Source organism: Calypte anna, chromosome 5 (genome assembly GCF_003957555.1).
Source record: "Calypte anna isolate BGI_N300 chromosome 5, bCalAnn1_v1.p, whole genome shotgun sequence".
Lineage (NCBI taxonomy): Eukaryota > Metazoa > Chordata > Aves > Apodiformes > Trochilidae > Calypte > Calypte anna.
The window spans coordinates 8,814,863-8,840,893 of NC_044250.1; the positions used below are offsets into that span (position 1 = coordinate 8,814,863).

At 38.4% G+C, this 26,031-nt stretch overlaps 1 protein-coding gene across 2 annotated transcripts; it reads right to left on the reverse strand.

The window, feature by feature from the left end:
- Positions 1-26,031, reverse strand: AMPD3 (adenosine monophosphate deaminase 3). 2 transcript variants are annotated; one of them, XM_030450949.1, is made up of 15 exons: positions 25,146-25,651; positions 22,167-22,392; positions 20,998-21,193; positions 20,365-20,530; positions 18,010-18,229; positions 15,706-15,835; positions 12,215-12,409; positions 11,843-11,974; positions 11,069-11,232; positions 9,809-9,935; positions 8,861-9,024; positions 6,732-6,852; positions 5,787-5,960; positions 4,570-4,680; positions 1-3,659 (listed from the first exon to the last, which is right to left on the reverse strand). In XM_030450949.1, exons 1-15 carry the CDS (start codon positions 25,312-25,314, stop codon positions 3,483-3,485), a joined length of 2,472 nt encoding a protein of 823 aa, XP_030306809.1. In that variant the 5' UTR covers positions 25,315-25,651; the 3' UTR covers positions 1-3,482. The 2 variants fall into 2 exon arrangements, with proteins under 2 accessions (XP_030306809.1, XP_030306810.1); XM_030450950.1 differs by lacking the exon at positions 25,146-25,651 and adding an exon at positions 25,738-26,031 and having other exon boundaries at positions 42-3,659.

Sequence of the window (26,031 nt, forward strand, 5' to 3'; positions counted from 1 at the left end):
AATTTATTAGTGTAATGTTTAATGCTTCCACAAGAGGCAAAAGATAAATATTTAACCCAGGCACAGAAAGAAAAAGCCATTTTACCGATATCCCTTCCCCTTTTTGAGACTGACATTTTAACTAGGCAAAGAGAACAGAAAGCTTTAGCCACAAGCAAAGAAAAATGAAACGATAAGATAAGGTAGCTCTGGGATGAGGAACAAAAATAGTATTATCCAGTGGCAGAGCAAACGCCTTAAGTTTTCAAAAGTAACATAACAGAATGAAGGAGCATCACTAAAATTTGTTCAGATAGGTGTGTTGTAAACAACCATATTTAACCATGTTAGCTGAAAGTATAAAATTCTCTTTAAGGAAGTCTTTAGTAATGTTTGAACCATAATACAAATGAAATTATGAGAAAAACAGAACACTCCCATGCTGAAACAACACCCACCCCAATCACCACCTACACTGATGTTGTTCTGGTCCCCTTTGATGTCCTTTTTGAATAAAGCACAAGCTGTGGTGTAGCTCCTTCTGATCTGGACGCTGTCAGACAGGCAGGAGGGGACTGGCTGCTGCCCTGGCTTGCATTTGAGCGAATGTGTGCAACAGTTATTCACATCTCACTAACACCTGAACACTGGATCTGCCTTTTGTTATATACACACCCTAAGATGCAAGGATATTTTGTACAGACATACATTAGAACAATAGTGCAATTTTGTTAAAAAAAACCCCAAAGAACTTGAAATATCTAACTTCTGCCTAACTAAAAGATGACCAAAAGAGAGGTAGTAGTGGAAGCTATTATTGTTGGTTTGTTTCCCTAAGTATAACACTATTAGCTGAATTTATCCTTAAAAGCAGCACACAAGGAAGCACAGAAAGAAGAACTTGTGGTCATGGCCACTTTTGTATTGTTATTATTGCCAAAATCTTGATTACTGTCTATTAACTGAATATCCAAATGCAGTTTTGGATAGTTTTTTTGGCTTTTTTAGTAAGCTCTACAGACACTAGAACTTGATGTGTTTGAGGTATGGAAATCTGGAAAGTTATTAAACATACACAAATTTGGTGTAATATTAAGAAAACTAAGTAAGAAATTTAAGTGACAATATAGGCAGCACTAATAGCAATTGTCAGGTGAAACAATTCAAGTAAAACAACGTTTATCAGATGAAAATACTTATAACTTAATTTCTTCAAACCAAGTATGTTGCTTATTAACCTGGACACAGATGCTTTTCACAGGTAAATAATGTTATGTTGGTAAATATTTATTAGTAAATTGTACTAATGAAAAGACATCTGCATTTTATGCAGCTGAAATGCTTGAACAACTGTTTTCAGACTTCATCATAAGGAAATTACACTCGCCAGTCCTTATAATGCATTATATGAGCCACTAAAGTTTCTAACATTGAGGCCAATAGGTGCTGACTAAGAAGTCTGGACAATTTTATTATCATACAGCTGAGCAGCATAGCACAGTTTCACACAGCTTTTAGCTGCACAAGGAATACAAAATCTGGCACCAGTTGAACACTGCAGACATTAGGCTAGGTCACTGAAGAGCCAGACAAGTTTCCCACCAAAACGTTTGCTTGCCCGCAGCATATTTTAGAGGAAGAACATCTGCACTCACTGCAGCTCCCTGCATGTGACTGTCTCACTCTCATGGTGACTGGATGGCTAGAACTCTGCTCATGTGCCCTGGTCTCCGTCTCTGAGCAGCCTTATACCCAGTCTGCTTCCTTGGGGCCTTCAGGTTTCATCTTTCTGTACCTCTCTGAGATAGGTGACGGGATTTCTCTTTCCCTTATTTTGGTGCCATTTCTGCAATGCACATACACATTTATGCCATAAATTAATTGCTTGGTACTGGTGATGTTGCCTCTGCTACTTCTGGCTGTATTTACAGGAGGAAGTGAGACCGGATCAGCTCTTGAAAGGATCTAAGTGCCCAAGCCCCAGGAGAAGGGCCTGGCCTAAGAAATACAACTGGCACAAGATATCTGATGTAGGGTAACATGCAGGATTTTAGGTCCAGTGAGGCTTGGTTGGCTAGTATTCCTTACGTGCTTTCTATGCATTAATGTGGAATTACTTTTCTAAGTTGCCTGACCTCTCTGTATTACATTAGTTGCCTAGGTCTGTAACTGTAGGCTCAAGATCCTACCTTAGGGACTAGAAGCCTTCAAATTAGGCAGTGCTGTGTTGGACTCAGACATCAACATCTTCTGCTGCCTCTAACCTTGAATCTTTTTTGGTGTGAAACTACATGCAGCTTCTACAGGATATAACAACATAACATGTAATAACATGCTATCATGTTATTATTACCTCTAATACATTCTGAATGTGTCATAAGAATGATGACCAAATTGGAAAAAAAATTGACAATGATAAATATTCCAGTAGCTGTACTTTCCTAGCCACTGCATCAGAAATAAAAAGTTTAATATAACAAGACTGAAAATGACGTATTTCAAGTGGGCTGATTTCTGTATAAATAGACAACTTGACTCATCATTCAACTCTGATTGACTAAAATACAAACTAACACCAAGGTGTAAAAAGATGTCAGAAGTAGGACCAGAACCCAGGTCTGGAGTTTCTACCACTGATTTGTAAGAACACTTCCTTTGTTCAAGTAAAAAAATTCTCTTTACATGCAACCAAAATTATCTGCACAAATTTCCAAGTAATTTGAACTGGCATATCCACATATTCCCATTACAAAGCAATAAAAAAGTGTTCTCAACTTTCAAGGCAAAGTTTTTATGAGATAATTAGACATTATTACAATATACAATAGTGATGATTTTGACACCATGTTTTCTAGTTACTAGATTAAAAAGCATTTATCTGCTGTTCTTCACAGACATCCTACCTGACAACAGGAAGTTATTTTAATTAGCCATTAACTAAGAGTAATGGAATTTTTTTTTCTTGTCTTCCTGCATAATTGTTGAAACATCAGGATAAAAACTGTCAGAACACCTTCCAGAAAGAAAGGGTAGCCTTAAAATTATGCATTCTTTACAATTTGCTAATGAATAAAGGGATAAGCTTGTAAGTGCTAAATGCCATGATTGCTGCTGAGACTAGCAGGACAAAAACAGGTGCATGTACACTGTCAGCATCTGCAGAATCCTATGGTGCATATCACAGATGCACTACTGAATATTCTTTATTTTCCAAGCTATGATGGAGTGCACATTTAAGACAGTATGAAACAAATATTACATGATTCTGAGTTTGCATTTACTTTTAACAGCAACTTGATCAAGCCTAATGTTTGTAGAAACTGAAATTTTTGCAAGGAGAGCAACTCAGTAAAAGGTAACTGCAAATGCTGTTTACCTTCCATAGATACTATGTTTTACCCTTTACTGTTCAGTTATATCTTGGTAGCATCAAGGACAGATGATTCAGTGTTAATGAGCCGCTTATCTTGCTTAGGAATTGAAATGTTCTGGTTTCTTTGTAGCTACTTCGACAGTGTAGAAATCTCTTCTGTTCTCATAGCATCAGAGAGGAAACTGAGTTCATTGCACAGTGTCTCATACCTGAAGGCCATCCGAATCTGTGCAACATTTGTCTTTCGAATGTCATTTCCCTCAGGCCCTTCTTTACAGTAATTCACCCCTAAGAATTTCTGTTTTTCCTGTCAATGGGATTAAATGTAAAAGGAAAAAGTAAGTTCAGCTGTTCTGATTTATTGTGTAACTGAGTAATGGTTGAATTATTCCAGTGCAAGTGAAAAGAGCAGCTTCAGCCAGCTGGCCAATTTTGGAGATTTTAAGGCCAAAGTTCATATATGTAATTACTCAGCAGTACACTCAGCCTGGCTTGCTAAAACCCTTTGTGTTATTGTTCAGTCTTCATTACTACAACTTGCATGTGATGGGTCAAAAAGAGGCTGAAGTTTCTTTTCTTAGTTAAAACAAGTGGCAAAAGTAGGAAAATCAGTCACTAGAGAATACTGGAAGAAACAGGATATACCTGTAAAACCTCTTCACACACCAGATCCTTGAGAGGAACATTTCAAAGTGACATAGAGGATGCTCTAAAATAAATCCTAGAGAAAGCCATGCACTTACAGGAAATGGGATTTAATGTAATGTCTCTCTCTAAACCAGAATATTTTCTGTAAAAAATGTAAACATGTCTTGCTTAATATGTGCAGTTTAGTTTTACTCAATGCTGGTTATGTATAAAATCACTGGCAAAGGGATATCACCCAAATAAAAGTTTGAGAGGCAGAACTAAGTATAAGCAGGAACCTGGTCTCTCTGCATGTTTTGGGAATTCCAAAACAAAAATAATGAGGAAAAATATAATGCTAACAGGTTGTTTTTTTTTCATGTAAGACTGCATAGAAGATAGTTTGTTAATATTTCTGGAGAAGACAATAGGGGTATGCACAAATACATCACATAAGCACTTGCTGTTCATTTATCAGACTACTGACTTTTCAAAAGTTCCTGCTTGCCCTAATGTTCCCAGAATAGATTATATTCCCAGAATAGATTATATTCCCAAAATAGATTTTTGTTTTTTTCAGCCATAATTACCTTATCTGACAATCCACTCTGTAGTACACTGTTTCTTGCTATTTCACACAAGTCACACGTACTTAGTTTCCACACCTGGGCTGCAATAGCATATTCTTCCATGAGAGCTTCCTGTATCACCAAAATAGGTTTAATATTGAATCATATGTAAATAAGATGTAATAGGGATTGGTATCGTTACTAATTAAGGAATTTATACATGCTCTTTGGATAGCTGTGAAAAATTGGAGGTTTAAGACTTTAACATCGTAACTACTAATGAACAGAATTCTTTATTTCAGACTTCCCAAGGGCGACTTGAATTATTGATAGGCACTGGGTATCCAGTTATCTTAGTCTAAGAAATTGCAGCCTGCAGTCCAGATCCTTAGAGGTATTCATTCAGCAATTTGAAATGAGATCCCAGGGTGTATAAACACCTTGGAGGACCTAGTTATAAATCTTAATGAACATGTCCACAGACAGACTGCAGGGCAATTTCTCACTTCTGACCTTCCACACAAGGAGTCTGGGCTGTCACAGCTGAGGATCTGCGTGACTTGGCTGGTGCTGTTACATCCATGCAGAAAGCCCCACAGAAGCTCTGTGTTTTTCCTAATAGAGACACGTCATGGGCCAGAAGAAAGCCTGGGTGTGAAGCACACCAGATCTCAGCTTGTCCACAGAACACAGACAACTGAGCAATGTGCAGGCCACTCCAAGGCACAGCATGACTCAGCTCAGTGCAAATCACAGTGCACAAAAACGGGTCATCAAAACCAGTGACCAGGCATTTCTGTCCTGCCAAGCCACCCAAGGGCAGGAATCAGTTTCAGTTCGCTGAGCAAACAGCTCATACATCATCTTCAGAAATTCCAAATTGTGTTTTTGAAATGTACTTCCCCAGATTTATTAGTAAGGAAACTGGACTTTCCTGGCACTCTAGAGGATTGTTTATGAAGGCTCAAACCTCCCTTCAGCCTCATCCTTCATTCTATACTTCAACAGCCAACACTGGAGAGAGGCAAGAGTACAAAAGAAACATAATTAGGAAATCAGACATTTCCCACTGCAACCTAACAGTGAGTAGTAGACGGAGAATGAGGAGAATAATGAATGAAGTGACTGAAAGACATGAAACTTTATATCCTAAGCAATTATATAAAATAGCTTTCAGGTCATTCTGGCCTATGTGATACATTTGTGATTCAAAGACAAGTGCTTTCTGCAATTCTTACCTTTGTGTAATGAAACTGCATAGGATCATCTGTGGAGAGAGAGACATGAAGTCCTTTATGTAGAAATTCTCTTAGTGGATTTTTTGAGTACTCCAGGAATAGACTGTTGTTGCTAAGTGGAGACATAGCAATGGGTATTTGTGCAAGGTAATAAAGATACTGGAGGACAGGACTCTGTGAAACAAAACAGAATCCACATTTAATGGATATGTTGAAAAATACAGGGATAATTTTCCAGCATTAACCAGAAAATCCAACTTAAAAGAGAACTCTTTCCAAAAAAATCGCAAGAAACTCAGTACAAGTCTGCCACCCACTGACCAATTATTTTCATTACAAAACAGGGGCTTGGGTAAGAGTTGTACGATGGTTTTTATTACTGTTTATTATGTTTTTATTAGCTGATATGCCAGGAGTGAAAGTGTTTGTCCTGTCACAGTGATCAAGCTGTGTTATTCAGCTATTTGAAATTTCTTGATCAAGTGATCCCTGTTACTTTAGATATTAATCATCAAAATCTTAACAAACTTCTAAATGAACTCTAAAGTGCAGAGATGCCATTCAGGGAAAATTACCTTTGTCCCTACACAGAAGAAACTACAGCTATCCTTAAATTCTTCTGGCAATTAAACCAAGTCGGAGCAGTTTTTTCTGTGTAATTTTAGCTCTGCTTGTAGTAACCAAAACCAGGTGCCACCAAGTTCTCGACATACCTTATTGGTTGATTTTCTCTGTAAAGACACTGCTTTAAAATATTCACTTTGGAAGAGCTATATTTTTGTAGCTCAAATTAGATACTGGAAGTTCAGCTGAGGTTATTTATTTTTGTTCAAAGTGAAGAATTACTTGAGCCTTGCTAAGGAAATTAATTTGGGCTACCCAGCCTAGTCAATTTGGTGACTGCTGTTTGAACCAGTAACTGATGTCTAAGCAGATAAGCAATACCTTTTTCAAGAGCAATCCATGAGAAATATTGTCTGCTGTCAGAAAGGCTGATACAAGATGTGTGATAGACCCAGCTTCTCCACAGTGAGGTCGAAACAGAAAAGTACACATGCCTCTTTCCCTGAGGAGATTAAAAGCAAGTTCCACTAACAAAAAATGCACTGATCTTCATGTATCTTACAAATAATTATCATTAACATTGGAATGTAAAGGAAAAAAAAAGTTACACATTCTTATAGAGTCTGACGTGACATCTGATCAGGCCTACTTAGAGCTTTTGTCAGAAGGGGTAGGTCCCTCTACCCAAGCCTTTTCCACTACCTGACCTACTTGTGTCTTCTTTCTTCTTTCCTTCCCCAGTTACATCTCATTTAGCAATTGTTTAGCTACTGGGTCAACAGTTACTGAACTGATTTTTGTTGAGGGAACTGACAGATGAGAAGTTAAATGAACTGATACAACCTGTGGCTACACAATTCCTGGATTCAAAATTATGAAAGAATTGGAACTACATTGCCAAGAGTTGGCTACCACTACCTAATGACAACCTCCCACCTCGCTAGGTTAAGCATAGTATAACACCACAGCCTCAGCAGCACAGAGGTGATCTGGGTGTGTTAGTTATTACACTAGACTTCACACTGTAATTTCTAGAACTATTTCACTACAATCATCTATATTAAAAATAATGCTGGATTTTAGGTTATAGTGGACCCCATTACTCAGTGCAGAAAACTGTCCCTCCCATAAGTATCTAGAGATGTTCAAAACTATGAATTTCAACAAGGACTACTAGAGTTCAAGGCAGTTGTTAAGATGGATGCTCAGTAAAGTTTGTCCAGAAAATGGATGTGACTTCACTAATACTACCAGAATTGTAAAACAGTCTTGTAATGGACTGGCTGTGGTGCCTCAAATACTCGGTATGTTTAACATCAACAGTTTTACTGACTCACTGATGATCTGTCATTATCTAACCTAGCTGTAAAGAATGTTTAATTATTATCTAGGGAGATTTTAAAAAACAGTAGTTGAAAAATCGTTTTGAGCTAAAAAAGAAATGCAGAAGTTATGACAGAATCTCTCTTTGGAAAAGTAGACTGCAGAGAATGTTAAGAAAGTCAGAAGAAAGGGATGCCCTAGATATCCGCTGTACTGTGTCCTTTCTGTTATAAAACTAACAACTAGGCCTGGTTTCTGCAGGTACAAGGTAGCTTGACATGGATTTTTTTTATTATGAGTTTTGCTTATATACGATGGTAGGAAAAGAAGTGCTTGAACAGCATTGGGACAGAAGAAATAATATTTTAAATATTAACTTAGATAAGAGCTGTTGAAGTGACAGATCTGTGAACTTCCTATAAGAAACTCCCAAAAGTTTTATATACAACTGTTAACTGAATCCTTGCAAAGTAAGTGGTGACACCATACTATCAATGGATGACCTCACTTTGAGTCAGTTGTGCAGGTCACTCAGTGAGTCAGGGACAAAATCTCAAGTTGAATTTCGGGCTTTACTGAGCCGTGTGCCAAAATCTGCTTTTACAACCATGATCTCACTTTCAGTATCATAACTCCCTTGCATTACTTCCTAGACATCAGTCTCAAAAGTAGTAAAACTGAATGAATTAACAAGCCTGCTAAAGTGAATTGGCTACTTGTGCACTTTATAATTACACCCTCCTTTGTCTGTCTTTGATAACAACAGTCTTGCTTAAACCAGTATTTCACAACAGAACTTTATATCTCTTAAATTACCTATTAAATATCTCTTAAATAGCAAGCTACTAAGAGTTACTATGGATTTGGAAATCTGTTGTATATCCAAGCAGGGGTGAACACATCAATTTTGTGGAGTTTCTTCTTTTGTTTGATATATTCAGGTGTAAGGAATTAACCAAACAAAAATATACATAAATGTCAATCCAAGATATTAATCTGATGCCTTTATAATACCTGAATATTTAATTTGAATTAATTTTGCAGTTAACATTGTCATATACTACTCTTAGACTCTAAAATAATTCAAGATAACTTTCACTTCAAAAGATACCTGATCTAAATGCTGGCTTAGATTGTTTATTATTTTTTTTTCTGGAAGCTTGTAAAAGAGAAAAATTACTACTTACCTCCTAAGGTTGTTTAGCAACATGATATTCACATACATGTAATACAAATAATAGCTATATGGGGGATTCTTCTCACTGGTCCAGAGGTCAGGGTTAAGGCTCTTGTCAGAGAACATATGGCCACTATGTTTGGATTCATCATCAACACTGTCAAAGCCAGTCACCTGGGAGGAGAAAAGATTCACAAAAATCACTTTTCAAGGAGCAAACTTCAGTGCTTCTTACTTTTGCTTCACGGCTTGCTTGTACAAAAATTGTAGTCTTCCTTCATTCCCCTGCTTATGCTAGTAGTGCTACTGCTCTGCCCTGCAACCATGGCAAGCAGACAGCACGAGTAATATATTTTCTCAAAGGAGAAAAATAGGAGGCTCAGGTGCACAAAAACCTTCAGACTCCTGTGGAGGGCACAGGCTTGTAATCCTTTAAACACAACTGCTTTATTATTTGAAAAGCATCTGAAGGCCAGAGGCTCCCAAGAAACCTGAGTTCCAATCTGGGGCATGACCAGAAATGCGTCTTTTAATCACATCCCAGCAGCTACATCCCCACTACTCTCCTGAGATACACGAGGATATACACAATGCTTCCTTTCAGTTAGCTTCTTTTTGGAGGCCAGTCCCAGAGGCAGGCTCAAAGTACACATCCTGGATTACAATGTTCCCTCTGCAGAAGGGCATGCAAAAGTTTTTGGTCATTCTTTATAGAGAGGATTACTGAGAGGACAAATAAATAGCCTTTGAGTTGCTGCAGAGGAAATAAATGGGAACTATTTGACAACAGGACCTTACCCAGGCTTTTGTTAAATAGTATGTCAGAACTTTAAAACAATAATAAAAGTAATCCATGTAGGAGGGAGCTTTTTTAGTGTCTGGCAACAGATAAGCGCAAACAAAATTTATGAGCAGCAAAAGATCTTTTGTGTGAGACAGAAAATCCAAACATACTTACATATTTGAGGAAAAGGTGTAATTCTTTGTGATCTTTGGGATTGATTGTTGCTTCAAACAAAGGCACAAAGATGTTCTCCAACATTTTCCCAAAACTAGGCAGAATATTTTTTGACCTAAATATGTCACTGAAGGGGAAAAATATACACAGTTGTGACCATTCTTTTATTAGCTTATTATTTTTCCTCCACTTTCATATTTTCTATCATTTGTATGTGTTCCACAGCTTCAGTTCTACCAGGATTCAGAAATTCAAAGTTTATGTCAGGGCAGGGATTGTCTCTGTGCTCTGTTTCCTACATTGCCTGGCACTCTGCTTCATCCAGGCTCTGCTGAAACTCCCAAGTGCTCCAAAAATAGAGGCAGTATGCAGGGATAGATGTGTCAAGAACAGTGACCCTTTCCATTACAGCAATCCAGGCATTAACCAGGGAGATAAGGAATTACCTCTGCTTCCCAAGGTTGTAACTGTTCTAAATGAAAGTAGAATGTTCTGCTTTACTGAGCCTTTCAGAAAAGAACAATACTGCAGTGTGACATTAAGTGAATGACTTAATGAAAGCATTGACTCTGTGAGAAATTGGTACGTAATAAATTAAAGGAAACTTTCTCCCTAATGAGACACTCTGGGAAATATATGTGACCATGACAGCTCTTTCTCTACTCATATGTGAACTGTGCATTTCAAAACATGAAGGTCAACTATTAAAGCTGACAAAATTATCATGGGAGATTGTACAAGAACATACAGTATTAAAAACAACTTTAAAGTCCCAAAGGATGCTTAAAAACTAAGAAAAACCAATACTGATTTAAGCTTTCAAACAAGCAATCTGGGTTGCATTTCCATGTTCATTGTCATTAAGACACAGATGTTAAAGGAATTTGATTATAAGTTTTATAGAGCATTTTCTACTCATCTGTGGAGTTCATTTATTTTCATTACTAAATTATATATTAACTTGCCTTTGAATACAGCTGAATTTCAGCCAGTAGGAATTTTTGGTTTTAGTAGTATCTTCAGACTTACAAATAATTCACAGCAGTTTTAAATAGTCTCATAAAGACTAATTTTAAATCCCATCTCCTGCCTTTCCTCCCCGGACTGTCAACAAAGCTGCAGCAATGGTCAAGAATAAATTTCCCAGGCTGTTGCTTATAAAAAGAACTACAGAACACCTCATAAACCATCTTAAAAATACCAGAAATTATAACAAAATAGTGGTACGATTAATACTATTAGTGAGAACTGATTACTTACTAGATTCTTGGGACCTGAATTATCCAGCGCATATTAGGGGAATAAACTTTATGTTTAATGAACCATTTTGCCAAGTTCACCCATTCATCTGGAGACCGTCCGTAAATGGATAAGCGGGGTTCTGTGTACTGGTACTTACTTTCTTCTAGTTCACGGGCTACTTCCTATTAAGTAATAAAAATATTTGCTTTAACATGGACACTGAAGATAATTTACAGCTAGTACTATATTTACCATTGTATTTTCCTCAGACCAGATATAACTGTCTTGTCACTCTTTAAAGATAAAGGGAATCTCTTGTCTGTTAATCCATTATTTTATTTTAGGTATCTAAATATTCTACTAGCAAAGTATCTGATATAATTTCAGTATAAATAACTGTAACAGCTAGATTTGGCAGGAGAATATTCCTAGGGGGTAATTACTAACACGTTTGTAACACGTTTAAAATCAGTAAATCAAAATTATACTATTTAAACTGGACTGAACTACTACATAAAATATGCAGACCAATAAAGAATCTGACTCAGATTCTGTGGTATCTAGCAATTTTAAGACTTCTTTTTAGACAAGCACTTCTATACATCTAAGAAGAGTTGACATCTAGTTGATAAACACTAATTTTTTGTTGTAAGAAAAGAATTTGAAGCAAATTGCTAGAGCAAGCCCAATAGTTGGAATCACTTAACCAGTGTATTAGCGCAAGAAACAATTATGACATCACAAATCTTTTACAGACCTTTCTCTACAGCTTGAAAAGCTTGAAACATTTACCTTGACCATACGAGCAAAATATTCACCACCAATATAGTTCTCAGTTTTCAAATACAAATCCCTCAGTTCACTGGCACCAACTGGATTGTATTTGGAATTGAATTTGTCAAATCGATGAAACGTTTGACGACCCTGGATGAGTAAAAAATGCCAAGTAACTATGGTTTTAAGTACAAGTAACAGTTTATAAGTTAAATCGCCTTGCAATAAAACACACAGAAAAGAAAAAGCCTGTGCTAACTTACTTCGAACACGCGAAGTAATGCATGAGTTCATACTCTTAAATACTTTATCATCTAACAGCTAGAGAAACCAGACTTTCACCTGAGGAAACAGTATTCCTCTTTTATTTCGTCATTTTAATAGACTTACTGCATGAACATCTAAAGAATCTACAGTGAGGTCATAAGGGTCCATGTGAAGGCTTTCAAAGACTTGCTTTAAAGTCATCTTCTTGCCTTTTTTCTCTGCAACAATCCTATCAGGCTCCGTTTGATATGTGTGCTTAATAAACCGCAACAAGTGTTTCTGGTTCATGCAAGCAGCAGCATGGATATGAGTATCAACCTGAAATCAGAAGAAGGTTATTCTTGCTCATAATCTACAAACATAAATTAGCAAAGTAGCTATGTCAGCTCTTTAAAATACTATTCTAAACATAAAAATACTGAAGTATGAAAGTATTCTTCTAAAGTAACAAAGTAATTTGTGTCTAAGCAAGTCAAAATGTTTAAAAACCCCAAGATTTTTATTTCGGTTAATTACTCAAGCAAAACTATAAATAAAGTATCCCCCAATTAATAGTTTCCTATTACTTCATTGAAGGACACTTTGATCCTTTAGTATCCTTTTGTTTTACCCATGAAACAATGATATATTCCTTATTAAATTAAAGGTAGTTATTTAATTTGCAGTTTATACATACAGACATTCTTGGAGCCTTTTAAGGGTAAATCTGTCTCCATGGGAATGTTAATAGCTTGACTACAGACCAGGATATAAAGTGAATCTTAAACATTAACATTTAATTGTTAATCACTCCCTAGTTCAAATATGCTGCACTCTTTAAACTCTTACACTCAATAAACATACTACTGTCCCAAAGTACACAACAGGAAGTACATTACTAATGCACAGTAAGCAGTGCTGTGTCTAAAATAGTAAAAACAGCTGCACTTAACATATTATTACACTCCTCCAGGTGTTTGTATAGACATTTAAACCCTAGCGCACTATATTATGCATACTCAGGTTAGTAATCTTCTGTTTTAGAAGTAAATGCTGTTTACTATGAACTTTCTGGACCAGTAAAATCCTACAAACTATGAGGTTTGGTCAACTTATACTCAAGGTCAAATTAATCTTCAATTAAAAGAAAAAAACACAATGACCAACTCATCTTCCTGCATTGCTCCTCTTTCCTCCCACTGTCTCAGACCTCCACAAAAAATCCATCTCAGGTCTACTTTACAGATGCTTATCTGAGCGTATCAGAAATGAAGTGTTGCATTAGGCATATGTTCTAGATTCAGAGTGACAAGTGATAAATTCAGCAAAACAAATGCCAAGGGCATCCCTTTTAATGACATTGAACTTTTCCAATACATAGATTAGTAGCATCCACAGATGCAAACTACCTATTCTTTCAACACATGCACTTTAAGCCATAAATACTTCTACGAGCTTCATGAACTTCTACACCAAATTTTCTGCAGCCTTTACCTCCATGCTGGATTGAAGAAAAATCATTCAACTTCCCACTGCTAAATTCCCTGCTCACCAATATATTCATACTGCATCAGGTTTTCAGATAACATGCAACAGGTTTCTACAATGAGCTTGATTCCTCCCTTGAAGCTCTAAAATAGGCATGAGAGGCAACAGACACAAATACTCTGCCCTAGGGTAGCACAGCAGTTCTCCTGGTGGTTGAAACAATCCCTGGGCAAAGCCCCTCAGGAGCAATTTTCCAGTTCCAGCTTAATCAGTGAAGAAACTACCTTTGGTTGCATTCTGGTTAAGTCCAATATATAAGATATAAGGGCAATATTTATTTTGAGATTTACTTCACTGAAGAACTACATGAACCAGGATAAAAAATGGGGGGACGGGAACCCCACACACACAACAGTAACTTTTGATTGTCATGCCAGTAAATAATGCTTGTGCCATTTACTTTCCATGGAGAGTGTTTCATAAAAATACTACTTTAAGCAAGATATATTCAGTGCATCAAGAATTTTTAAAGCAGTAACTAGCATTAGGAGTGGTCTCTGACAGAGAAGAACAAGCTTGTTCTTGTTCTCTTGAATGTGGGTATTGCCAGAGGGGAAGTGATGCACATTTTGTGCTTTTGAACAACAGGAATCCATTTGTTGGTGGGATTACTTAATAGTAGATAATTTAAAAATAATTAAGATATGGCCAGAGACATGAAACATTTTCCTTAAAATCAAAAGCTGAACTTGACAAGTACAGTCCTGTTAAGTTCTCAGTAATCAAGCTTTTGTCTAGGCAGTTACCTGATTCCTACCTTTGTCCTTTGCACCTCTCAGTCACCGTGTGTTTTATTATTAACATCTCTGTCGCTAGCAAAGTGTTTCAGCTGAGTGTGGCATGGATTAAGTTGCCCAGAAGTAAGTGGGAAAACTGTCAGTTTAGGAGCTGACTCTACCACTTACGTCCTTCTTGAATGAATTAGCTAATAGATCCCTCCCATACACATGCTTAACAGATAAAATGTGAAATTCCTTAGAATTTACCTAACAACTTATCTGCTTCTAGCCTTGTGATAGAGAGGGGTGCATTCATCACTTTTGATTAGCAGATTTTGTATTTGACAGTTTATTACCACAACAGTAGCAAACACTCAGTAGCCAGCACACTGGACACTACAGGGAAAATCAAAAAGACTTTTTGATGTATTAGCAAATCAAAACATAATGAGAAGGATTAAAATATTGACCTAAACCCTAAAGTTATAAAGGACAACCTCTTCCAGCTGCCTATAGAAACAATGCAAAACAGACCTGAAGTGGTTAAACACGAGCCAGCTTCTGCTTTGTGAAGAATCTTCCCTATCAAACTGAAGCATTCATTCTGCAGTAACTTGCTCTTGACTTCCGGAAGAGGAAGCAAATGGAGCAGCAGAACACTGTTGCTTCCATGCTTTGAAAAGAATGTATCTCCCTTCAGTATGAATATGCCAGAAAATTAAATCAAGCTCCTTGATTCCCCTTTCCTGTCTCCTAATTATATCAGGGACTGCTAACAACTCAATGATCTTTTTATTTAATATTTCACAGACATTTTTTGCCAAATACTAATGGCAGTGTAAACCCTCAGTTCAGTTTCCATGGGAAGCCTTTTTTTATTTTGACATGTGTTTAAAAACATATTTTCAATATGAAGTGACATTTTTATTTAAAACCCATACAGCTGTTCCTACTGCTGTCTAGTATGACTTACCTAGATGAAAGTAGGAAAATGCAATTGATTGTCTTCATGTGATTTAATTAAAATGAATCAAACCTCCATGTGGCTATTTTTATTCATAAACCAGGTGAGCTTCAATTGATTAACTCTCTTTCACTTTTTTAAAGCAATCTACATAGAATTAGGCCCCTTTGATTTGAGTAATTAAACAGATAAACTTAGCATAATCTATTTAACCTACCTAGATTAATTTATGCTGGAGTGTTCCCATACAGAAAAATTTTAATATTCTTAAAACAATGTAATTCAGTTGAGTGACACGTGCACACCATTTCATACATACACTCACACTTCACTCAAGAAAAGAAGAATCACTGGAACTCCTACCAAAACCAGTCATGCCTCTAATTAGCCCTTTTCACACTTACCTTTCTCACATTATAGAAGTCTCGATGGGGATTACTCTTGAGTTCTTTAAATTCTGACATTTCATTTAACATCTCATGTAAACTAAATTTAGATTCTAAAAAGTTAAGCCTCCGATGACAATACGTTTTTCTGTAAAGGAAAAAACAAAAATTAATTGTAACTTAAAATTTTTTCAGGTTCAGAAAGAACTTGGAAGTTTTCAGAGTAAAAACTTTTTTTAAAAAAATTGAGACCAAGACAAATCCAGTCTTCTGGTTAAGTAGGATATACAAGCATATATACAAGTTAGTATCTGACATGATTTCAGACCAAAGTTATTAGTGAAACCTCAAGCTGAACTCAACTGTATTATCTCCTTTAAGTTGTCCAAGTATTGTTACATCTGCAGTTCTTTTAGTAATTATAACCAGAGAGAGCATAAAACCCATACTAAAATGTGATGTCAATTGCTGCTACTCTGAAACTATACCTCCAGTAGAGCAGATCATATGTAACAGAAACAACCTAATCCAGACTTACTCACTATGTTTTTTTTTTAATTTCCTGAAGTTTATTTTTTGCTTTTTCATGCAAATATAAAGACTGAATCAAACAGAACTTCATTTTTTATGCCTCACAAACACATATTGTGTAGAAATACTTTAAAAAATAATTTCTTGTGCTCTTCTTGGAAAAAAACATGCTTTTTTGTTCCTGCTTGCTTACTCCTGTCTTCACTGTCATCTTGTTATGTTTCTCATTCTATTTTTATTCAATGACATGTCTTTTTACCATCTGTCAGTTCTTATTGAATCTACAATACTTTGCAGCTCTACTAATGTAATAGCCTTCTTTTTTTTTCTGCTTTATTGTTGACAATCTCTCCTCAATGGAACACCAATCCCTTAATGGATTTGAAAGTCCTATTTAAACAGAGTCTGGCTGTATCTGATACTGATCAAGACCTCTTTCCTGACTGGAGGAAGTGTCTGTTGGATTATACTACTATTCAAATGACTGAGGAGTAGGGGTTAGATTCCACCAGTTTAAGAACAGCAAAGGTTAAAGAACAGTGGGTTCCTGATGCCCAAGGGGCCCCATGTGTGATAGACCTAAATGTCAGGAGAGCACTCACTGCAAAGAAGGGCACAATAGCATAGAACTTCCACGATCGGATTACTACAAAGACTTTTTCCTTTGGGTTTATGTGTATTATCAGGGAGTGTGAATCAACATGCAAAACCTTAATCTGAAGAAGTGAAAGGAACAGATCATAGAGTCATTTGGGTTAGAAGGGACCTTAAAGATAATCTAGTTCCAACTCCCCTGCATGAGCTGGGACACCTCCCACTAGACCGAGGTGATTATGACCAGAAGCACTGATCATGCTGGTGGTAACACAGGCTTTTGCTCTTGGAAAAGTGCTTAGGAAATGGGACAGTTCTGTTCAGGCCATTCACTATCAATGCACAACGCAGACAGATGATGCTGCAGATGTCAGATACAAGACTTGGGAAATAATGCACCAGCTGTGAGCACCTTGTCACATTGTATATTATAATCTCTCCATCAGGCAGGGCATATAGCTCAGAAAAACAGTCCAGGTTCCTGCTTTGTTCCATTCTAGTGTGGATCCTGGTGCTGAAGCAATGAGAAACCTCAATGTTTCCAGTTCTAAGCTGGGAAGTAAACTTCAGAACTTCCATTGCATGTTGGACAGACAGATTGTTTTGTCATGAGTATGACTGTACTAGAGTTGTTCTATTACTAGTTTTCAGATATTTCCCTGGAGTTTGATCATTCTGAGAAACTCAGATCTTTCAATTGTGTAAGTAGATCAGTTGTGCCGCATGAGCAGTTAATTCACATCTGAAACAAATCAGACCCTATATATGCAGGGTTTCTCTTCATGCAGCAAGAGCAGAGCTGACTTGAAGGAACTCTGGACAACTGTTTAAAAACCTCAAATGCAGCATAGGCCAGATCAAAATAAGAAAGATGAGGTTCAAGTTTCAGTTCCCATGCCTCAAGAAGTTTAGGTCAGATTGTACTTGACTGTAAATATTTAGCCAATTTCTTCCTTTTCTGTTAACTGGTTCTCATTTTGCCATAGTTGATGCAAAGAAACTATGTAAAGAAGTTAAATATATCTGTATGTTGCTGTTTTTTATCCAAGTCTTTGTGTGATGCATTAATGCTTGGAGAAGGGGAAAAAAACACTACTGTAGAATGAGTGCACTGAGGAATTAAATATTAAAAAGTGAGAAGTATTACACTATAGGTAACCAGCAGCCTGCAGGGGCAGAGAAGAAAGAGAAACATACGTTGGACCATCTGCAATTAGAGCAAGAACGTGACTCAGGTCAAGCGTATAGGTCTCCAGGTCAGGATATGGCAGACTCCGAGGCTCGTTGTGTTCCATCATTTCTTTGTTATCATAGACAAATGGAACACCACCTTTTATCTTGATAACATAATCCAAATTATCTGGAGCATCATCAAGATTGTAAGGATCTTCATTTTCTTCTGGGGGTGAATGGAAATCTGGAAATAAATTTACAATACGTTTAAAAGAAATAAACAAAAAGCAAAGAAATTACAAGAAAAAACTTTCTACTTCTTTAATGCTTCATTTCATTCAACTCATGTTTTCAGTATTTATAAATGACCTGTTGTTACAACACAGGCTTTAACTGCAGTCCCTTTCTAAGCCTAGTGCCTACCTTAATTCAAATATTATACAATATTAGAGTTCTCTGAACCAATTGCACAAACAGATTTAATACTATTCTTCATTAACGTGTGATGACACAAGCTTCCAAAAGTATTTAAATTAGAATGGTTGAAAGTATAGTTGAGATTTTTGAACAGTAAAGCAGTTGTTGACTTTATACCCATCTTCATTATTTTCTTTTCACCTTCTAACTCTCTATAGTAATTTTAGAAGTTTGTATTTAAACACACAGTAATGCAGCTGTTCTCATAATGAAACCAGAAAAGAACAGGCTGTGCCTTACTTCTTCATCTCTGTCCTTCCCACAACCTAGCAAGCTAGGCTGATGCATACATTCTAGGACTGGATCCTCTTTCTCCAAACCATTTAGTGAATACACTTCAACCATGGTAGAGCAGGAAATAATCTGACTGAGTTTCTCTGCCCAAGGTAGTGGTTGATTGTAGGCTTTGGAGGTCTGTGGGGGTGGTTTTTTTTGTTTTGTTGTTTTGACTGGGTGGGGTTTTTGTTGTTTGTTTTTTAATAAAACTCCTTATTTTTAATTGCTTTTGAATGGAAAGCACAGAAGCCAGGAATGGTTGGCACAGAAGTCAACACAACTCCCTTGGCCTTCTGATCATGACTGAAATGAAGTACCAGAAAAACAGATGGTATTTGTTCAGTACAGTTTTGCAATTCCTTTACAAAATTACAAATATATTCTTCTGATAATCAGAAGATTATCTGGAATAAATGCTTATGTGAACATTCAGACATTATAACTCATACTGGTGAATGTTCATAGCTTCTTTTAAGGTATCTTACTAATGCAACTGTCATAAATAAGCATCCCAAATACATTTATGTCAATTGAACTACAGTTTTGGACAGAGTCTTGTCACTGAGATTTCTTCTTTTCAGTTAAGCCAAGATAGAAAGTAACTACTCCTTTTATTCACCTAGAGCACCTGAATATGTATGCTATAAACTGATACCATTCTTATCTCTAACTATCTCTATTTCAATAACTATCCAGTTCAAACTTGTGGTAATAAGGACATTGTGTACTGAGATTCTATGGTTTATATCATAAATTTAAAATCATAACTCTAAAAGTTATTAGAATTAATGATAGCTTGCAAATATCTCCCTGACAGCTGTTCCAAAATATCCTTCTTGTCTTGGATATTCAGTATACTGTTCTCTTTACAGTCTGTATATAATAGAGGCTTGAAAACATGTTCATTCACCCTCTTCCAGCCACTGAGATAGAGAGTAATTGAGTTGAAATGTCACTTTATGGCGAAGAATACATTGCCAAAAATATAGACACATCTACAGTGGCATGCTTAATGCACAAGGAAAGCTTTCAAGACACAACCCAGCTAAGAGACAAATATAATCTGTGACACATGTAGTGGGGAATATGTTCAACCTAATAAGACTTGTTCAGAGAACACAGTTTATTAATCCAGGCAGAATGCCCAAATGACTATACACAGCTTCCAGTCTTGACCTGAGAAGTGCACCATGCCTGTGAAATTACTGACTCAAGGTTCACTAACCAGCATGTCTGTATTGTGATTTAATTCATAATGCAAGATGAGCTCATAATCCCTTTTATTTCAGTACACCAACATCAGCAGGAATTAATTTTCATTTTAAACTATATCAATCAGTTTATCTTTTTCCTGCAGGAACACGAGCGTACTACTTACCATCATCATTTACTATAAAAAAACCAAAAAAATCCAAAACAACCAGCCAAACAAAAAAGAGCAATCAATGAATGTCTGGTATGTTTTTAGCTCTTGACAGCTTCAAAGTTTCAGATTAGACACAGGATCAGTTACTCTCCAGCACATTCGAGAGAGGCAGAGACACACAGAAGAGATCACAACAGTTACCTTTACTACAGCAGTACATGGGTTTAATTCTATATTTTAAAAAGAACACGGAAATTCACCTGGATACACTTCATCTTCAACCTTCCATTTTTCATTCCGCATGCTACACAAATACTGAGAGGTTGTTCTGGGAAAGCGATGGTAGGCAAGACGCGAATACTTTTCTCGAATGAGAAGAGCTTTCACCAGACTCTTGGCAGCTTGTTCATAATCATCAACTGTAACCTGAAAGGAAAGCATGTATAAATACTGACAAAAATAAAACATCAGCTTTAGATACAAGCTGAATCCACACCAGTAACAAGAAGACCCAGTTTCCAGAAATCTAAATGTATGTGGTTTGATCATTAAGAGCATATCCAAGGTCTCAAGAAGCCAGTGAGAGAAACAGCCCAAGTACAGCACACAAAACACACAAACAGATCTTTTTCTCCTACCATACATTAACCATTTATTTAACTGCCTTGTTATGTTTTTATCTATTAGATTTATTTTTTATGATAAAAAGTATAAAACTGCCTAATCTTTATTTTAACTGTCTTACAAATCAATGAGTTCACAAACCAATATACAGTTTGTTTCAGAGAGACATAACACAATGGTATCCCACACTTTATATACATTAGTTCCTTGTGGCTTGGGATTCGTTTTTTCCCCTAGAAGCAGAAAGGAAAAAAGAGATGGTTTCTTACCCCTGCACAGTAGTCCCCACTGATTGAAACTCTCTGAAACTCTGGTACATCATACGGCACTTGGACTGGCAGAAAAGAGCTTGGCAGAACTGGTGTTGCAGGAGACCGAGCAGGATTGGATGATGGTGCTTTCCACTCCTGAGGCGGAATTTGTAATGACAAAGATTGGGATCGAATCATCTTGAAACTTTTCTTCCTACAGATTCATGGTGTAAAGCACAAAATAAGCCACAGTATAAATTAGTCATACCTTAATGTAGCTAAACTGACTTTTCTCACTTCAGTTCCAGAAACATGAAGACAAGTGTTGTCCAGCTGATTGTCTGCAGCTAACTGGGTACATGTGTTTAGTTTTTAGAGGCTTCTCTGTTTGCCTTCTTTTTGAAGAGTCTATACACATCCAAGCTATTTGGTGTCAGACTGCTCTTGAGCTCACATGAAATAGTCTAGCCAGTCCACTGAAGTTAAGATAGTGGAACAGCCTGGCATCAGGATAGGGCTGCATCTCTTGAAGTAAAATCAAACTAAATCAGGTTTGGCTTCATTAGATTCAAGGATAAACCAAAGGTGGACTGTACTTTTTTTCCCCCCTGAGAAAACTCAATATGTGTCTTTTTATTGCTTATAGTAGTTAGATTTTATCTCTTAGAGTTAAGGAAACCTAAAAATAACCTCATTATGCCAATACCACTTTTCACCTTCTCCCTTGAAGTTGAATTCCAAATCTTTGCTTTCATCTATTTTTACACAGTGTAAGAAGCATCATACCACTGCCATTTTCTCTGTTTGCTGTTTTTTGAATTTGCTGTTTTTCTGAATGAAACTAGAATAAAGCCAGGGACAATTTTTCTTTTCCTTATTCCTTTTACATTAAAGTTCTAGGGTTATGCTCACTTCTACCCAGCTATACTGTTTATTAAACTTGCATAAATGATACCTACGCTATTGCTGGAAATGCAGCTGAGACAACCTCACCAAACCAAGCTCCCTAGGGCCCATCCCCACACCTTCTACACAGCATGGAAGGACATCACAGGTGCCCTTGGTACCTGCTGTTGACCTTTCTCCTGAAGTAGTAAGAAGCAAAATGTTATTTGCCAGGTATTTCAATATTAAGTCAAACTCATTTAAAAACTACTTTCCACTAAGAAAGCAACTGTTGAACAAACCTTTTAGCTGTTTCCACAGACTGTTGTTCTGCCAGTTCCTTCTGCAGTTCCCTCTCCTTGGCCTCCTTCTGCCCAATAGGGCAGTCTTCAGGCACAGTGAATAGCGACAGGGCATCTTTGCTGTCTTCTTCTCGGAGAACTTTAGCAAATACCTTCTCTGCCAGAAGTCGCACATGCTCGTCAACCTCAGAGATGTTCAGCTTTGGAAACTGTCTGGGCATCTCAGCTAATAAGGTAGACATTTGACAAAGTTATAACTATAAGAAGAATAAAGATATTCAAAAGACTAATGTTTGGGGTTTTTTTTTCATGGTATGCCTACCTAAAATTAAAAGCTTAGAGCAAAAGCAGAATAAAGTGGAACAGCTAAGCAGAATTTGACCTACTATGCAGTACACAAGAACCACGGTATCCACTGAGCATCTTTACTTGTGGAGCCATGCCAGTTTGTGAATTAGGAGCTTCTTGGTATACTCATGAAGATGCCTAACAGATATACATACAGATTTGCCAGTAAATCCCCCTTGGATAATCAGACTATTAGGATTTGCCATATAATGTATACTTAGTTGTGTGTACCTGCACTGAACTTGGAAAACACATTCATTCAGTTGCCTGCCTTCTTTCCTGCTCAGTGACTTCAACATTAGAGCCACAAGCAAGTTAGAAAAGAAGGTTGCATGTTTCTACTTCACCCCACCCTTTCCACAAATAAAGTCATGGAGCTGCTGTGAAGTACAATGGTTACACAGCAGGAGCAAGTACAGTGTAATGAGTGACTTTTTTTCATTTGCTTCCAGTAGTTATCCCTTTTTGAATTGAATGTGGGAAGCAGATAGGATATGGACTTCAATTTCTACTTGGCATTTAAATGTTTTTAAGTAACCTTTCATCACAAAATGTTTCCATTTTGTTGTAGCATCACTACTGAAAATACTATCTTTAGTGTTTCCTCTGTAGTTTCAGGGCTTTATTTATATTTCACTATCATATAACCCACAATATTAATTTTGGCATATCTGGTAGCATTCTGGAGGGTAAAAAAATATACAGTGTTTGTAAGCTACTGGCCAGCATTATTTATTATGTACTATAAAGCTTTTTGAATGCCTTCAGTGTGATGGAGTTTGTAATAAATAAGATTAAATTCTTATTGCACAAGTTAAAAATAGTAATAAATATGTCACAACAAATGGATCAAAGCACCGCCAGAATGTGGAGTCTGGGTCCAAAACTGGCATTTCTGAATCCTTTTTGGTTACAGAAATGCAAATATATTTTAGACATGGTGTTCATTTAAATAACAAAGTATGCTGAAAGTCAGCTAGGCAGTTTTTAATCACTCCAGGAATAACTTATCGGGGCCCCCATTACAGTATTTCTGTAGGCATGCTGCAAGTTTCACATGTTGATATGTGATCCATTTGATACATGACCCTGTTGTTTTCAGCCTAAAAGATTCTAATTAATGTTCACCTGTTTACACAGTTGTTTTGAGAACACTTGCTTTTATTTTAAAAGCAAATCAGTATGGAAGGGTGATGAGAGATACATTGGACTATAACATGGCAATTTAGTGATCACATTATTTTGTGTTCTTATTTTGCAAGAACCAATTCAGAACCCAGTAGAAAAAGAGCACTTTTAAAGAACTGTGGATCTGACTGTGCAATTTTTCTGCCTGGAGAGTATATAATTTTGCAATTAAGTCTTCATAAAAATCACATATAACTACATAACAAGCACTAAAATACATACATATTTAACCAAATGGTTCTATTACAATGCACTACAATGTCTTAGAAGCATCCAGACTTAGATTTGGTTTCTCAGTTTCAGATGTCAATGAAGTCATGAGTCTTCCCACTGACCCCAGTGAACACAGTTGTCTGCAACAGTAACTGTCACCCAAACAGTTGCCAGCAACAGGGGTCTTTTGGACCACACTTCAGCCAGGCAAGAACAGTCTATACAGTTACTCGACTATGGTAGGATTGCTAGTAATAATAGTAAAATGTGACGAAATCATGGTTCTTCAGCTGCTAAATCAGCAATTAAAATATTTTCAGTACTGCTGGCTAGGACAGGAAAAAAATCCATTTATGTTTAACACTGTCTGAGTACTTTCCCACTATTAATTAACTTTTTTCTTAAAGAATTGTCATCAGAAACAGATATGTTATTTTAAATCATTGCTATAAGATAGTGAAGAGTCAGAATGTATGATTCTCTACTAAGACCTGAGTTTTTTTCTCTCTTCCAGAACCTGGTATCATGGCCTCCAGTCAAGCAAATGAGAAACTAAGGCACAAAACACTTTGATAAGTAGGTGCTCCCACATCACTGCTAGCTAATGTCACAAAAATGAGTTTTATAAACCTAAAATAACTGAAAGGCACGTCATGCAATACTCATGCAATCTGTGCCGTCCCAAAGTGAAAGAAGGATGAGAATCTTGTATCTGGTATCCTTCCATACAAGTCATATCTTTCACCCAAGATGAGTGACTGGGAGAGCAACAACTGGAGATCTTAATGGAATGGGGGGGATGTATGAATGCCACCCAGCAACCAGCAAATGCTCCTTTCCTAAATATTTCTCTCACAGAAAGGCTACTTTGGTTCCCCTTTACTTTTGCATCGTTGTGGGAAAAAAGAAAGCTATTTCTTTTGGAACATACTGCATAAAAATGATGCAATGCTTATTTTAAAAGCAATTATTGAGCAGAAATTTAACGGGCTTGAATATATCATGACCACACGCCGGTAAAACAACGGCCGCCGCCTGCACACCCCCACAGACGATCGCGGGGGGAGCCGCATCCTGCCGCCGCAAGCAGGTGGGGCAGGGCCGGGCCCCGCCGCAGGAGCCCCGGACACGGTGGCCCAGGGTCCGTCCCCGCCGGGGCGGCGGCCAAGGTCACCACCTCTCCGGGCCAGCCCAGCCCGGCACAGCGCTGCCGCCTGCCACGGGACTTACCTAGCGCCCCGGGGAAAGCCATGCTGGGGCTGGGTTGGGCCCCGCCACCGGCGCTCCCGCCGGCTGGAAAGAGTCTGTCAGAAGCCGCTGGCGGAGGGGAAGGAGGAGGCGGCGATGGCGGGAGGGAGGAGCTGCTCCCGCCAGATGCCGCCGCTCCCCTGTGCCGCATTCACACGCCGGCCTGTCGGCCGCCCCGGTACCGCGGTACCGCAGTGCCGCGCCGCCCCTTCCCTGGCCCTTTAAGGCCGCCGCAGCCCCCGGGCGGAGGAGCGCGCTTGCCTCGCTCCTGACCCCACCGGGGCGGCCAGCTGCCTCCTGGGCAGCAGCATCGCGACCCGGGGCGGTTCCGCGGCAGGTGGGGCCGGGGCGGGCGGAAGGAGGGCGCAGAAGGGGGGGGCGTTGGGCATGGGGTGCGGTTCCGAGCCGCAGGAGGATGCAGGAGCGACCCCCCCCTCCCGGCCCGCGGGTCTGGCGCGGTGGGGGGGGACAACACAGCCCCGCCCAGCCCTGGAGCGAGGGGCGAGCGCGCGGGGGGCCGTTAACGGTCGCGCAGACGGGGCGGGACGAGGAGCGGCGCGCGCCCTGTTCGTACCTCTGTGAGGCGGCTCCCGCGCGGGGGATCGGCCGACGGCGCTCGTCCCGCGGCTGCACCTGAGGCGATGGGAGTGGCGGAGGCAGGGGCGGCACCTTCCCCGTGGGGCCGCGGCCTCGATGGGAACCGGAGGATTCGAGAGAGGCCTTTCACCCTCTCGCCGCGGCTGTCCCTTCCCCTTCGGAGGCTTCAGGACAGGAGTAACGCTGTCACATGCCCCCTGGCCGGCGTGGGAGGGAGCTACCCAGGGCGCGCCGCCCCGGCCCAGCCCGGGCACCTCATCCCGCCTTAGCT